The sequence below is a fragment of the Zonotrichia albicollis genome, chromosome 31 (genome assembly GCF_047830755.1).
Source record: "Zonotrichia albicollis isolate bZonAlb1 chromosome 31, bZonAlb1.hap1, whole genome shotgun sequence".
In the NCBI taxonomy this organism is placed as follows: domain Eukaryota; kingdom Metazoa; phylum Chordata; class Aves; order Passeriformes; family Passerellidae; genus Zonotrichia; species Zonotrichia albicollis.
The window spans coordinates 1,753,451-1,768,613 of record NC_133849.1 but is presented as its reverse complement, the minus strand read 5'-3'; the positions used below and the strand labels follow the sequence as shown (position 1 = coordinate 1,768,613).

General features: G+C 52.6%; 1 protein-coding gene across 4 annotated transcripts in view; it reads right to left on the bottom strand.

Moving 5' to 3' along the window:
* LOC102065444 (class I histocompatibility antigen, F10 alpha chain-like) overlaps nt 1-10,604 on the bottom strand; it is a 469,176-nt gene extending 458,572 nt beyond the window's left edge. For 3 of the 4 annotated variants that reach the window (XM_074529919.1, XM_074529918.1, XM_074529921.1), the window contains exon 1: nt 10,504-10,602. In XM_074529919.1, coding sequence (XP_074386020.1) covers nt 10,504-10,570 — 67 coding nt within the window. In that variant the 5' untranslated portion in view covers nt 10,571-10,602. Of the gene's footprint in view, nt 1-8,778; nt 9,043-10,503 lie in introns of all 4 variants that reach the window. The other variant, XM_074529920.1, reaches the window with a different exon arrangement.
* Nucleotides 10,605-15,163: the final 4,559 nt, after the last annotated feature.

Below are 15,163 nucleotides of genomic sequence, written 5' to 3'. Positions count from 1 at the left end.
TTTTCCCCACAATCACGCAGGTAAAACCACAGCTCAGCTCGTGGGGTGTACCTTCTCTCACCATCTGGGAAACGTCTGCCTTGGATACCGGAACCTCGGATCTGTACTGCTGAAATTTGGAGAAGGCCTTCTTTAATCTCCTCTCTAAGCTTCTTATGGTTCTCCTCTATCTTATCCTCTAAGTTCTGCAGACGTGTTTCTACCGCTGCGATTCTGGCATGTGTCGGGCCATGTACAGCATCTGCATATGCTCGGAGCTTCCTTGCCATGTCAAGCACAGTCTCACCCCTCTCATCCCTCTTCATGATGGCTAAGGCAGAAGCATATTCATGTGGACCGAGTCGTACGAGTTTTCGCCACATCACAGACGTGCATGGTACTAAGTCTGGGTTCCTAGTTGTTACATCATCTGAGAAGATAATCTCAGCCACGGCCATTTCTCTCAGGCGTTGGATCCCTTGCTCTATTGTCTTCCACTGAGTCTGCTGCATATAGAGATCATCTGCACACAGGTATCTTTCTGCTACACTTCTTAGGACCCGTTCCCAGAGGCTGTGAGAGTTAGCCCCCCTCATCATTCCTTGGTCTATGACAGGATCCTGTGACAGGGATCCCAAATGCCTGGCTTCAGTGCCATCCAAAATTGTAGCCTCGCCTGCAGCATCCCAGAGACGGACCAGCCAACTAATTATGGATTCATCAGACCTTCGAGTGTAATCCTTCCATAGGCCACGAAGGTCCTTCAGGGAAAAGGACTCAATATTGGCATCTGATCTTACACCTGCTGCTTTGACTCCTGATTTTACGTCAGGAGGCACTGAGGTTCCTTCTCCTTCATCATCATCATCATCATCATCATCATCATCATCATCATCATCATCATCATCAATGTCCTGGGTTGACTATATGATGCTTTTATCCCCAATCGTCTCATTCTGTTTATGTTGAATAATAATAAGTTTTGTACCTTTAAGAGTGTTGCAGAGAGTGAAGGGGGAGAGAGAAGAAGCGCGCAGTTTGTTTTCAGACACTGCACTCACTCCTCCACATTCCTGCTCCTGACTGTGTTGTCTGCGGACAGACAGCGGGACAGAGAGCTCTTCTTTTGCTTTTTAGTTAGTGTTAGCTAGCTGGGGCAAAGAAGTTCCCTGGACTGTTTTTTTTTCCCTTTTCTTTGGACCTCTTGGAACTGCTCTGGACTGAACACCCAGGAGAGCACCGGCAGCTGCAGCTGTGGCCCACTGGGCCGGCCCTGGCCTGCGACAATTCCAGCACTGAGAGACTGATCAGAGACTGAGTGAGCTGCTGCTTGAACCCGGGGTTTTCTCAGTTTGTCATCTCTTTTAGAGTGGCAAGGGGTCTCATTGTTTTGATACTGTTTTGGTCTTATTGTTTAATAAACAGGGGTTTTTTTCCACCTTTCTCCAAGGAGGTATTTTTCTTTCCTCCCGGACCAGTTGGGGGGAGGAGCCGATTGGATCTGCTTTTCCCACCGGAGCTCCTTTGGGGGGATTCTTCCCCAAATTTGCTCTAAACCTGGACAATCATCCACTGGTCGATTGGTCTTGTCTGTGCATTTCCCACTCCTAGTGCTGGTAGCAACAGCCATGGGTTTAGCTGCTGGCTTCGAGCCTGGGCTGTTGGCTGCAGCCTGAGCCACCGGGACAGTTGCTGATTTATCTCTCTGCCCCCCTGCCTCTGTCTGCTGCCCGACAGGATCTAGAAGTGAGCGATGAGCACAAGCCAGGGCCAGCTCACTGCAATGACCTTCCTCTCCTTAGGCTCATCCTGGTACTTCTCTTTCAGATATTTCCCCACCTCAGCTGGGTTCTGAATTTGTTCATGGGGAAAATCCCAGACTATAGGGTCAGAGAATTCCTTCAGGATTTGGCCCATATCCTCCCATTTCCCACACCACTTAGGATTTTCCACACCTGGGTCTACTCCTGAGTCAGGGCCTCATCAGCCCATCTAGAAATCTCAGCCCTCATCCTAGAGAAGCAGCAGGCTGTATAGAGGAAGGTTACCAGATTGAATACCAGGAAGATGGTTTCTTTAACATTGAGGGGAAACTGAACATCCTTCACTAGTGATGCAACTGATTCATAGGAGAAGGAGGAAAGCAGAGGCTGAAAAACCTCATTCCCTCCTGCTCCTCCTGCAACAAACTGGATGCATAACCATAGCCATGAACCATTCATACCTGGAGTAGACCCCAGCATGTTTATAAACTTCTTGCACATTATTGACACCAAACCCAGCAGGATAGCTATTCTGGTCACAGCCCCTCTGATGTAAAAACTACGTATTAGGGGCAATACTAAAGCTATTTCTGGATAAGAAAATAAACCTAGGGACCAGAGAGGTATTAAAATCTCAAAAAACCCTAAGGACCAGAAATGCATGCAAACCTTCACCCCAATAGACATTATGAATCCAAAAAGCATGGCTATTAGCTGATTTAAACGAACACAGAGTAATAGCAACCAAATGCAGTCAAAACAGGGTTTTTCCACTCTCTCTTGAGCCCCACGTTTGGGCGCCAAAGATTTGTCCTGGTTTAGGGCAAATGTGTTAAAGAATCTGCAAAGGAGGGCCCCTCCAGAAAGCAAAACCCACACGGCCCCTCCCCCCAACCAGTTCGGGAAACAATTCCTTGGAGAGAGGTGGAAAGAACCTGTTTATTTGACTGGCCCAGCACACAAAATTAACAATACCCGATGACACCGCTCTGAAAAAGATGACAAAATCAGAAAGTCTCTTTCGGGGATGGCTGCTCTGTTCTCAGTCCCTCCGGTGCTGGGGCAGCTGCTGCAGCCGAACCTTCAGTGTTCCCGGGTCCTAGTCCGGAGCAGGTTCGAGATGGTCACAGGAACAGGAGAGGAGAAACAGTCCAGGAAGGAATTTGGACGGTTTAGCTAGAACTAGCTAATAAGCAGAGGCCAAAGCAGAGCAGAAGCGACAGCAGAAAAGAGAGCAAGCAAAGCTGAAAGCTGAAAGCAAGAAGTGAAGACAGCCCTATGTACTGCCCATCTCTGTGTCCCTGATAAGAGAAACCCAAACAAAACTTCCACTCTTCAGAGCCGGTCTTAAAGGCACAGAACAGATGAATGGGGATACAAGCATCATAACGTCACCCCAGGACATTCCACCCCTTATCCCCATATCATCAACATACTACAACATATCATGCATTATTCATACAAAATTTCCATCTGTTCCCCCAAAATTTACAAGCAATACCCATCATGCCTTCATCACATCCCCACACTGGACCACTGAATCCAGGCCCGATATTACAGAGCTGTAGGATTCCCCCTTTTCACTTTAGTCACTTAAAGCTCCATCTATCACTATCATCATGACATCACCCCAGAACACAGGTGCAGGACTTGGAATTAGCTACGGCCTTGTACTTTTGCAATCTCTAGTCAGGTAAAATCTCAACATTTCCCCCATTTTCTTTCGGAACAAGCAAAGTTCTATGGGCTAACTGCATCACTCTCTTTGCAATACAAGAATAGGCAATTCCAACAACTATTACATTACAAGCAGTATTCTCAGCTAGCAAGGTTTCTCTCTTACAAGGGATCTAAGCCAGGGAAACAAACCGAAAACACTATCACTATCTATAGAATATGCCATACAACAGATACAAAAAGGATTCTATGCTGCTACAAAGCTCAGATAAAACTCAGGTGTGCTAACACAACCTACAAAAATAAGCTAAAGGAGCAGCATGTGCGCTGGTTTCATCAGTGTCGATTGTCTGGTAAGTTTATTTTCCATTCTCAAACAGCAGATATACTTCAAAGAGGAATGCCTCTACTCACAAATGCCTCTGATTGTCTCTTCTAACTAGAGTTTCTCTGATGTTCACGACAACACCCTGCACACAAGTCATAAAATAAACGTCTAGCATAAATCTATCTAATATCACTTAAACCTAATGACACTTAAAACACTTAAAATATTCAAACTTAACAGAACTTAACATCACTTAAACTTATCTTTACTTAAACTTAACAGAAATTAAACTCAACAGAACTTTAACTTAGCAGAACTTAAGTTTAACAGACCTTAACCGTAACAAAACATAACCTTAAGAGAACTCAACCGTCATTAAATTCTACATAACATACACCTAATATAATTTAATGTAACAGAATCTAACTTCACCTAAACTTAATAACACTTGAACTTAACAGCAATGAAACTTAAAAATACTACTTAACTTTAACAGTATTTAACACTTAATGACAATTAATAGACAATTTAACTTAAACTATTTAGCAACGGATAGAACTTACTATGGAAACAGAATATAAAATAGAATTTACTATAACTTACTTACAAGCCTAACTCTAAACTACTAAGCTAAAACAACTTTCTTTGTGTGTTTGCTTCAGCATTTTTACACTTGAATGCACCTAAATATAAGGAGTTTGTTCAAGGTATACCTGTGGAAAAATTCTGTTGAATTCAGTGCTTGCTTTTTACATCTACTACATCTAAGCAAGGCCCAAAGAATGCAAAAGGCACACTTATTATATCTTACTTATACAATTGCTTTAATGCATCTTTAACATTTTTAAATTTTTCAAAATACAATTTCAGAGTTTGATGTTCCACCAACTGAGTTATCTGGGCTTCTGATGTTTAAAGTCTATGTTAATGCAGGTGATTTTAAGGCAGCATAATGGATGCTAAGCCAAATCAGCCGAAATTTGGCCCAACGCATTCACCACACTGATTTCTCTTTCACAGTCTCTGCCAGGAAGCACAAAAAGTCTTTTTAACTTAGGTGAGGAGTGTCCTGATAGAAATGCTCTTTGGTGTTGCTTATTTATCATCACTGGCCTCTTAACTGCTTCGTGCGCTGGAAAGGCTGGGCTCACGTGGACTCTCGAGTTGTCCCTGCCGCTGAGCGATGGCCAGCAGCACCGAGCCTTGTGCACCGGAGACACTGTCCATGGCGGCGCCGGCTGAGCCGTGCAGCTATGCTTGCAGTCTGTTAAGGTACAGTCTATTTAGGTTGCCAAGTCGAAATTAAGGCCCCTGCCGGCCGTGGGGCAGAGGGAGAAGCGCTTGCGCTGGAAAAGCGTTTTGGTCCTGCGCCGCTTGTGTCGGAGCAGGGCAACCCCCCTGCGCTGGGCTTCCTGTTTCGGGAGACTCGCCGGCAGGCTGAATCACTGCTGGCGCCGGACGCAGCGCAGCATCTGCAGCGGCGCGGGTCACTCCACCCGTGGGGGGCTCCGCTCCCCCTGCCGCTGCCGCCCGTGCCCGCTGCCACTCGGAGCCGCTGCTGCCACCTCAGGCGAGCCGCCTGCCGCGGCTGCTCCTCATGGTGCAGCGCCCATGCCGAGTTCGGAGTGGCACAGCCCCACAGGCGCCCCGAGCCGCGGCTGCTGCCACCATCACAGCAGGGTCACTTTCCAGGGAAGAGGGAAGGGACCAGATCCAGCTCCATGGGTCACTCAGGCGATGATTCCTGCCAGGATGAGAGACAGTCATGGTGTCACCCTGTCCCTGTCCCCATTCCACAGGATGGACATGGTTGGAGCCCATGGAGAGCAGTACCTGCTCCAGAATCCCACACGATCCCACCCCAATTCATGGCCATGGTTGTTTCAGCAACTGCTGCAATCCTGCTCCATCCGTCCTACCCCATTCCACCCCATCCATCCTGCCCCAATCCTTTTCTGGAACCCCAACCTGATCCTGTTCCATTCCATCACACCTGATTCTTGTCTGGAATCTGGCCCTGATCCCACTCCATCCCTCCCACACCAATCCTGCTCCATCCATCCCTCCTGATCCCACTCCAGAATCCAGCCCCAATCCCACTCTACAATTCCACCTGATCCCACTCTAGACCTCTGCCCTGATCCAGAATCCATCCACAATCCCAGTCTGTCCATCCTGCCCCAATCTCCTTCTGGAATCCCACCCTGATCCCATGCTGTACCTGCAGTGGAGCCGTTCATTCCCATGTCTTTTCCTGCAGAAAGAGAAGATCCATGAGATTCTAGCACAGATCACACAGTGGGATTAACCCCAGGATCCATCCTGGGATTCGCACAGAGGGGATCCAGAGCTGGATCCACCACTGGAACTCACCGGCTGCCTGGTTGTATCCATTCCTGTCCCTCCTCCCTGTGGAAACAAAGTGGGATCAGCGTCAGTGGCACAGGATTCCCAGAACGGTGCTGGGTGGATCCATGTCCCTTCCCAACCCCCATCCCGTGTGTTACCGGATTGGAGCTTCCAGATGCCGAATCCAATGAGGACAATGAGGATGGCAGCGATGACGGACACAGCGACCACCACAGTGAGATTTCCGCCAGATGTCGGCTCTGGGAAACGCGGGATAGTGAGGAGGGCGAGGGGAATCCCCATTTGGGAATTCCAAATTCCCAATCCCCACATTCCCAGCCTCACCCCAAGCGAAGATCCCGGGCTCCGGCATTCCGGGATGCTCCACCCTGCACCGGTACTGCTCCCGCTCCTCCGGCAGCGCCTCGATCCTGGCCCAGGTGTGGAAGGTGCCGTCGCTGTTGGGAACGACCCCGCCCCACTCCGTCTCCTGATCCAAGGTTTCACCCCCCTTCATCCAGCTGACTGCGATGGTGTTGGGGTAGAATCCATACGCGTGGCAGGACAGGGTCAGCGTCCCGTGTTCCTCTCTTCCGGACACGTGGACATCAGGGGGCTCTGGAATGGGATAATGGTGAGGGACATCCATGGAATTCCCACTGGAACAGGACTGGGGTGAGTTCTACCTTTGGAATTCCCACTGGAACGGGATGAGAGTGAGATCTGCTCATGGAATTCCCACTGGAATGGGACTGGGGTGAGATCTACCCATGAAATTCCATGGGAATGGGATGGGAGTGAAATCTGACCACGGAATTTCATAGCAATGGGATGGAGGTGAGATCTACCCATGGAATTCCTACAGGAATTACTGTGTTCCCAAGTCCTCCATCCCCAAATCCCAAATCCCCACAGGAATTCTGCTCCCACCTTTGCGCTCCAGCTCCTTCTGCCCGTATCCAACGTATTTCCGGAGCCATTCCGGGCATTCGTGCTTCAGGTAATTCGTCCTCGCCTCAGCCACCCCTTCCTGTTCCCAGCGCCTCCTGGTGATCTCAGCAGTGCTGGTGGCTGGGATGAATCTCCCGGATTCCAGATCAAAGGAAAGATGATCCTACCCATCGTAGCCAATCTGGTAGGATCCACGGACGCTCCCATCGGACAGGAGGTCACAGCCACAAACCCACAGCCGTGTGTGGAGACCTGGGGGTATTGTACCCACAGAGACCCATGGAATTGTGTCTCAGCCCCACAGAGCCCCATTCCAGCCCTATGGAGCCCCAGAGTCTGAGGGAGACCCACAGAGCCTCATCCCAGCCCCTTGGAGCCCCATGGATCCACATCCCAATCCCACAGATCCCATCCCAGCCCCATGGATCACAAGATATCCAATCCCAGCCTAATGGATCCCCATTTCAGCCCCTTAGAGTCCTGTGAGTCCACATTGAAGACCTATAGATCACATCCTAGCCCTACAGTTCCCATTCCAGCCCCACAGATCCCACCCTAGCCCCATGGATTTGTATCCCAACCCCATGGATCTAAACCCAGCCCCACAGATCCCATCCCAGCCCCATGGATTCATATCCCAACCCATGGATCATGACATATTCCAACCCAACGTAATGAATTCTCATTTCACCCCCTTGGAGCCCTGTAAGTCCACACCTGAGACCTACAGATCCCATTCCAGCCCCATGGATCCCCATCCCAACCCTATGGATCCCAACCTAGCCCCACAAATCCCATCCCAGCCCCATGGATCACAAAATATCCCATCCCAGCCTAATGGATCCCCGTTTCAGCCCCTTGGAGCCCTGTGAGTCCACAACTGGAGACCTGCAGAACCCATACCAGCCATTCAGTTCCCATTCCAGCCCCACAGATCCCATCCCAGCCCCATGGATTCATATCCCAATCCCATGGATCCAAATATCAACCCATGGATCATGAAATACTCTATTCCAACCTAATGAATTCTCATTTCACCCACTTGGAGCCTTTTAAGTCAACACCTGAGACCTACAGATCCCATCCCAGCCCTATGGATCCCAACCCAGCCCCACAGATCCCATCCCAGCCCCATGGATCACAAAATATCCCATCCCAGTCTAATGGATCCCCATTTCAGCCCCTCGGAGCTCTGTGAATCCACACCTGAGATCTACAGTCCCTATCTCAGCCCCATGGATCCCAACCCAGCCCCATGGATCTCATCCCAGCCCCATGGATCCCAACCTGTGGACCACAAAATATCCCATCCCAACTTAATGGATCCCCATTCCAGCCCCTTGGAGTCCTGCGAATCCACACTGGGGACCTATAGATCACATCCCAGCCCATAAATCCTCATCCAAGCTCTACAGTTCCCATTCCAGCCCCACGAATCCACATCCCAACCCCACGGATCCCAACCCAGCCCCACAGATCCCATCCCAACCCCATGGATCACAAGCTATCCCATCCAGCCTAATGGATCCGCGTTTCAGCGCCTTGGAGCCCTGTGAATGCACACCCCAGACCTATAGATCCCATCCCAGTCCTATGGATCCTCACCCCAGCCCTAAGTTCCCATTCCAGCCCCACAGATCCCATCCCGAGCCCATGGATCCCAACCCAGCCCCTCAAGTCCCATTCCAGCCCCACAGATCCCATCCCAGTCCCACAGCTCCCGCCACTCACCCCCACTCTGGTTGTACCGCTCCCGCAGTATCTCCAGGTTCCTGGCATCGATGTGCTGCCACCCTACACCAATCTGGGTCTGCCTCTCCCAATACTCTGGCTCGACTCCGTCCTTCATCCACTGCGTCAGTGGCTCTGCCCGGCCCCTCTCGCTGTCATAGCGTGTGAAGGGGATCCCATCCACAAATCCAGTGATCATGAACTGGGGGATTCCTGGGCTGGGCTCTGACACCGCCACAAATAGGTAATGCAAGGAGTGGCGAACTGGGGAAACACGGAGATTTGGGGGGGTTGAGGGGATCATGGAACAATGAAAGGGGAACTGGGAGAGCTGGGAAGGGGTTTGGGGATCCTGGGGCAAAGGAAAGGTGTGCAGAGTGGGAGAGGTGGGATGGACAGGAAAGGGCTTGCAGGGGGTCCTGGTGTCCAGGAATGGGGGCTCGGAGGGTTCCAGGGTTATGGAAGGGGAGGGGGGGAGGCAGGGACTGGGAAAGTGGGATGGGGGTTCCAGGGGATCCCTGTGCCAGGAAAGGGGGTCCAGGGGTCCCCAGTGCTGAGGGAAGGGATCATAAGGTGCAGGGACCTGAGAATGGGAGTTTTGGGGGTCCTTGATGAATAGAAAAGGGGAGGCTGGGGGCTGAGAAAAGCAGGAATGGGGTCTAGGGGGTCTCAGTGACAAGAAAAAGATGGGTCTAGGACTGGGAAAAGCAGGATGGATGGGAAAAAGGGTGCAAGGAGGGATTGGTACTGGATAAGGGGGCGCAGGGGGGTCCCAGTGCCCAGAACTGAAATTCAGGGAGGTCGTGGGGCCCAGAATTCCCCCTGGGACACTCCTGGACCTCCAAGAACCCCCTCCCCGCCAGCAGGACATACAGGGGGTGAAGAACTGGGGGGATGCAAAGATTGGAGAGTGAAACTGGGAGAGCCGGGAAGGGTCCAAGGTTCAAGGCAGGGACTGGGAGAGGCGGGATGGGGGATCCAGGGGGTCCCTGGGTCACGGAAGGCGGGTCTGGGGCTGGGAGAGGCGGGCGGATCCCGGGGACGCAGCTTGAGAGGCGGGAAAGAGAAAGAGACCGAGGGAACGCGGGGGAGGAGGCGGGGGAAAGGGGAAATTCCACGGAGTTCATCTGGATCCCTCTGGACCCGAGTGTGACCCCCCCTGGAACCCCCAGGACGCTCTGGGACCCCGTTTCGGGAAGCGGCGGGAGTAGAAAACTGGGGGGACAGAGAAAGTTGGGAGATCTGGGGGATCCAAAGTTCTAGGAAAAGGGCGGGTCTGGGGTCTGGGAAAACCAGGATGCCCGAAAAGGGGGGCAAGGGGGGGTCCCGGTGCCAGGGAAGGGGGGTTCAGGGGGGTTCCCGTGCCGCGATTCGGGGTTCAAAGGGATCCTGAACACCGGGAACGGGAGATCCGGTGGGTCCCGGTGCCAGATAAGGGGGTGCAGGGGGGTCCCGCTGCCAGGAAATGAACGTTCATGGAGGTCCCCGTGCCCAGGAATGGGGGCTCAGGAGCTTTCCCTGCCCAGGAATGGGGGTTCAGGGGATTCTCTTCCAGCAATTCGGGGTTCAAGTGGGTCCCGGTGAGCAGAAATGGGCGCTCAAGAGGTGTTCGTGCCCAGGAATGGGGGCTCAGTGGATTCAGATGCCCGGGAATGGCGGGTTCAGGGGGGTTTCCCTGCCCAGGAATGGGGTTCAGGGGTTCCCGGTTTCGGGGTTCCCACTCACCTTTGGTCGCGCCCCTCGGGTCCCCCAGGAGCCCCAAGAGCAGCCCCAGACCCAGCGCTGCAGCCATGGCGCTGCTCCGCTGCGTGCCCGCCCACAGACCTGACCCCGCCTCCAGACCTGGCCCCGCCCCCAGAGCAGCCTCTGGCCCCGCCATTGGTGCCGCTATTTCGTGTCCGCCAATGGCAGCCCGATCTGTCACTGACGTCACCGGTCACCGGGCAGATCCCAGTCTCGCAGGTTGGGACGCGGAAGCGAAAGGGACCGAGGAGGGCGGGGCGGGGGGAGGGGACGCGGGAAATTGCAGAGAATCCCTCTGGATCCCTCTGGATCCCGCTGCGACCGCCCTGGAGCCCTCTGAGAACCACCTGGGAACCCCTGGGACCCCCTTAAGAAAGCGCCCGGAGGGGAGAACTGGGGGGACCCGGAAATTTGGGAGATCTGGGGGTGCAAAGGTGAAGGAAAAGGGCGGGTCTGGGGTCTGGGAAGGGCGGGAGGGCCGGGCAGGGCCGCGGGAGGTCCCAGAACACGTGAAGGGGATCCAGGAAGGGGTCCCAGTCCCGGATTAGGGGGTGCAGGAGGGTCCCCATGCCCAGGAACGGAGGTTCAGGGGGTCCCAGGTCAAGGGAAGGGGGATGAGGGCAATGGGGGGTGCAGGGGGTCCCTGTGCCCAGGAAAGGGGGTGCACGGGCAGATCCCCGGTGTTGAGGAAGGTGATGGGTGGGGGCTGGGGAAGGCAGGAGGGGGGTCCAGGGGGTGCCGGGGTCAAGGAAAAGCGGGGGCTGGGGTCTCTGGGAGGGGGAGGGCTGGGAAAGGGGGTGCGGGGGGGGCATTGGGGCTGGATAAGGGGGTGCAGGGGGATCCCCGTGATAGATAAGCGGGTGCAGGGTGGGATCCTGTGCCTGAGAATGGAGGGTTTGGGAGGATTCCTGTCCCGGATATGGGGGTGCACGGGGGTCTGGGTGCAACGGAATGCGGGCTCAGGGGATCCCAGTGCTGCATGAGGGGATGCACTCGGGTCCCAGTGCCCAGGAAATGGGGTTCAGGGGGTTTCACTTCCCGGATTCCGGGGTTCAAGGTGTCCTGCTGCCTGAAAATTGAGGTTCAGGGGGTCCTGGTGCGGGATAAGTGGATGCAGACGGTCCGCGTGCCCTGAAATCGGGGTTCAGGGCAGTTTCCGTGCCTGTGATATTGGATTCAGGGGCTTCCAGGCTCCAGATAACACACTGAAGGAGTTTTCAGGGCTGGGGAAGGGGGTACAGGGGAGTCCCGATGCCCCAAAATCAACGTTCGAAGGGATCTCTGTGCCCGGGAAGGGGGGTTCGCCCGGAAATGGAAGTTCGGGGGTCCCCGTGCCCGGGAATTGCGGGTCAGGGGGGTCCCGGTACCGGGGCCGTCCCCGGTGCCCGGGCGGGTCCCGGAGCCGCAGCTTGGGAGAGGCGAAAGTGACCGGGGCAGCGCGGGGAGGGGGAGGGGACAGAGCAAACCCTGGGAATTACCCTGAAACCCCCGGGACCTGCCCGGACCCCCCGCAGGACGCGCAGGGGGTGGAGAACTGGGGGGACGCAGAGACTGGGGGGTCTGGGGGCGTCCAAGGGTCTGGAAGGGAACCGGGAGAGCCGGGAAGGGTCCAAGGTTCAAGGAAGGGACTGGGAGAGGCGGGATGGGGGATCCAGGGGGTCCCTGTGCCCACCAAAGGGGGTCCAGGGGTCTCCGGTGTTGAGGGCAGTGGGGTCTGGGAGCTGGGAAAGGCAGGAATGGGGCTCCAGAGGTCCCTGAGTCACGGGAAGGGGGGTCTGGGGCTGGGAGAGGCGGGCGGATCCCGGGAATGCAGTTTGGGAGTGTCATGATCCGTCCTTACGAACGGGTTTCGTGATGGTTCATGGATTGATCTCAGGGTGCAAAAGACCTGACACGGTACAAGGGGGTTTGCAGCGATAATCAAAACAAATGCACCTTTATTGAAATAACCACAGCAAAAACGCATTGGGGAAAATCAGGGAAAAAAGGGAAAAGAGGGAGGAGGAACAATGGGTATACAGCTACCAAACGTCGAACTGTGAAATCCCTCCATGTCCAGCTGATGGAGTTCACCAGTTCTCTCCACGTCCGGGGAGATCTCAGAGGCCGAGTTCATCTGGACCCCAATTATACTCTTTTTTGATGGGAGAAGGGGGGGATGGATTTTGCAACCGAATCAAAGTTAGTTTACTGTATCTTCGGGGGGAAAGAATGGTGTTTGGAAAGGGGTACACACAGTCCATGTTTGGCAGTAGGCGAGAGCCATTGTTTTTGTGGTTGACTGCCTGCACTTGCAACATCCATCTTGCTTTGGGCAGCTTTCCTTCTCCCCCCCATAGACCTCCCCCTCCCCTGATTTGGGGGTTTCAGTCCCAGTCTCTGGAAGAAGGTGAGAGGGAGCCTTCTCACATAGGGATTTTGTGTCTCAGTCTCTTGATGAAGAGACGTCTTACATCTCAGTTTGTCTGTCACGGTTGTTACAAACGAGTGAGAGGGGTCTTCTTTGGGGGGGACCACCCTAAAGCCTAGGAGAAGTTCAGCCAGGCCGAGAGGTGGGGAGAATTCCAGAGCTATTGTGCAAAAGGGCAAAATGCCCTTTGAGCTCAGTGTAGCATATAGCAAATGCACCTGTGAAAACAATAATTTAGCAATGCTCTCAGGTCTCAGACATATGACTTTCCCCTACAGGATCAGAAACTTCAGACAGGAAGGGTCTGTTTTTCAGTGACCCCCCCCCAATGACGATCATGAGGCAGATGAGGGATATTTCAGACAGACTCTCAAACGGCCCCGTGACTCACTATTGTCTTGAGGGATCTTCATCCGCAGGGCTCTGGAGTGTCGTTGATGAGTCTGCAGAACTCGCCGTATGTTGGTAGTATAACCTGGAAAAATAGGGATAGTATGACAGAGAGGAAAGAGAGAGAGAGAGAGAGAGAAGAAGGAGAAAAAGAAAGGATAGGAAAAAGAGGGGGAAAAGGGAGACTATGAACAAATATAATTAATATTGATTATAACAGTATTATTTTCATAACAATTTTCAAAATGGTTAATTAATTAAAATAGTATTATTTTTGTGACAATTTTCAAATGGTTGAAACAAATCAAACATAATCAAAAGCAAAAGCAATAATCAAATCATAATATAAGCATTAACTTTAAAATTATTTTCTAGAACAAAACTATAAAAATTGAAGGTAATTCTCATAAAATCATAAACGGGTCTTGGAATATGAATCCCAATGTTACCAGGTAGATTGTGCCTGGGCCAGTCTGACCCTTGCTGCTGGGCCAAAGGCGGCAGCTGTGGTGTATCACCCCAGAGACATCTTTAGCTTCCTGGTGGTTGCAGCTGGGCAGCTGAGCAAGTCCAGGCTTGTTAGGAACTCCGTTTATCTCAGGAGGAAGGCTTCAGGCGAAGGTGAAGACAAAGGAGATGGATTCTCCTGGAGGGTTTAATATCCAGAGCTTTATTCCATGGTCACACAGGTCTGAATCTTGGCAACAGCTCCAACAGAATCGCGACCGCATGGTCTGATTACCTTTTTAAGCTCCCGGGGGGAGGGGGAGGGGAGGGGACAGGTGAGCCACCAACCAGGTGGGAGGGGCAGGGTCTCAGGGGAGGATGACACCCAGACAGACCAATGACCTCTGGGCCTGAGGGGCATCCTTTGAAAGTGACAAACCACACGATGCCTTGCTGGAATGTTAAAACTGATTGACAGCCCAGCAGGGGGTGAGGGGGGAAGGGGGAAGGGGTTATTGGCACACCTGGGGAAGGGACCCGGAAGTTTGAAACACACGCAACATCTCCCCCTAGTTTTGTTTAAAAAGAAGAGGACTGGGTTTGTGGTGCAGAATGCTTGCCAAACCATGGTTGGTAAATCAGTTCTTCCTCTACAGACGGGTCAGTGTTTTCCACTGAGGCTTCCAGGTCATCCATTGGAGCACTGAGGGCTTCCAAATGGTAGACTTCAGGAGGGGGGGATGAGCTTGAAATTAACTTGCGAACCATGCGTTTAATTAGTCCAAAAACAATGCTAACAACTACAATAACTATAACTAAAATAAACAGCACTAAAAAACACAGTTTTCAGAATAGATCCCAACCAGCCCGAGAGTCCCCAGCCTTTGAACAGTCCATTCAGCCCGTCGTCAGTTTCTCTGTTGATGTCTAAGAACCTTTGTCAAGGTAGTCCATACGTGGTTTGGGCTGAGGAACTATGCAGGAGATCGCAGGTGGGATGATCACGAGTAGGACGAGAAGCAGGCTCGGTCTCATGGCATCTCGAGGCTTCACACGAACAGTGGGATCTAAACTGGTACAAGGAACTTGAGACAGACATATATTACAAGCTATTCCAGATAGGAGGCTTAAATGGAATTTCCTCCAGAGAACGCGTGCGGCGTTTTCTTCTCCAGGCAGCGTGAGCAACCTGGGGTGCTTCTGCAGATTTCTCTGAGACTTTGGGAACATAGGGCTTTACCCATTTGGAAGGAACCCACCTTAAACCAGAGGGGGTGGACACACAGGCGTATCCACGTCCCCAAGTAACCAATTTGTAAGGTCCCACCATTTTCCAAGTCTCAGGGTCCTTTACTAAAACTGGAGGTTTTTCTTTCATCAACCTGTGACTGCTCC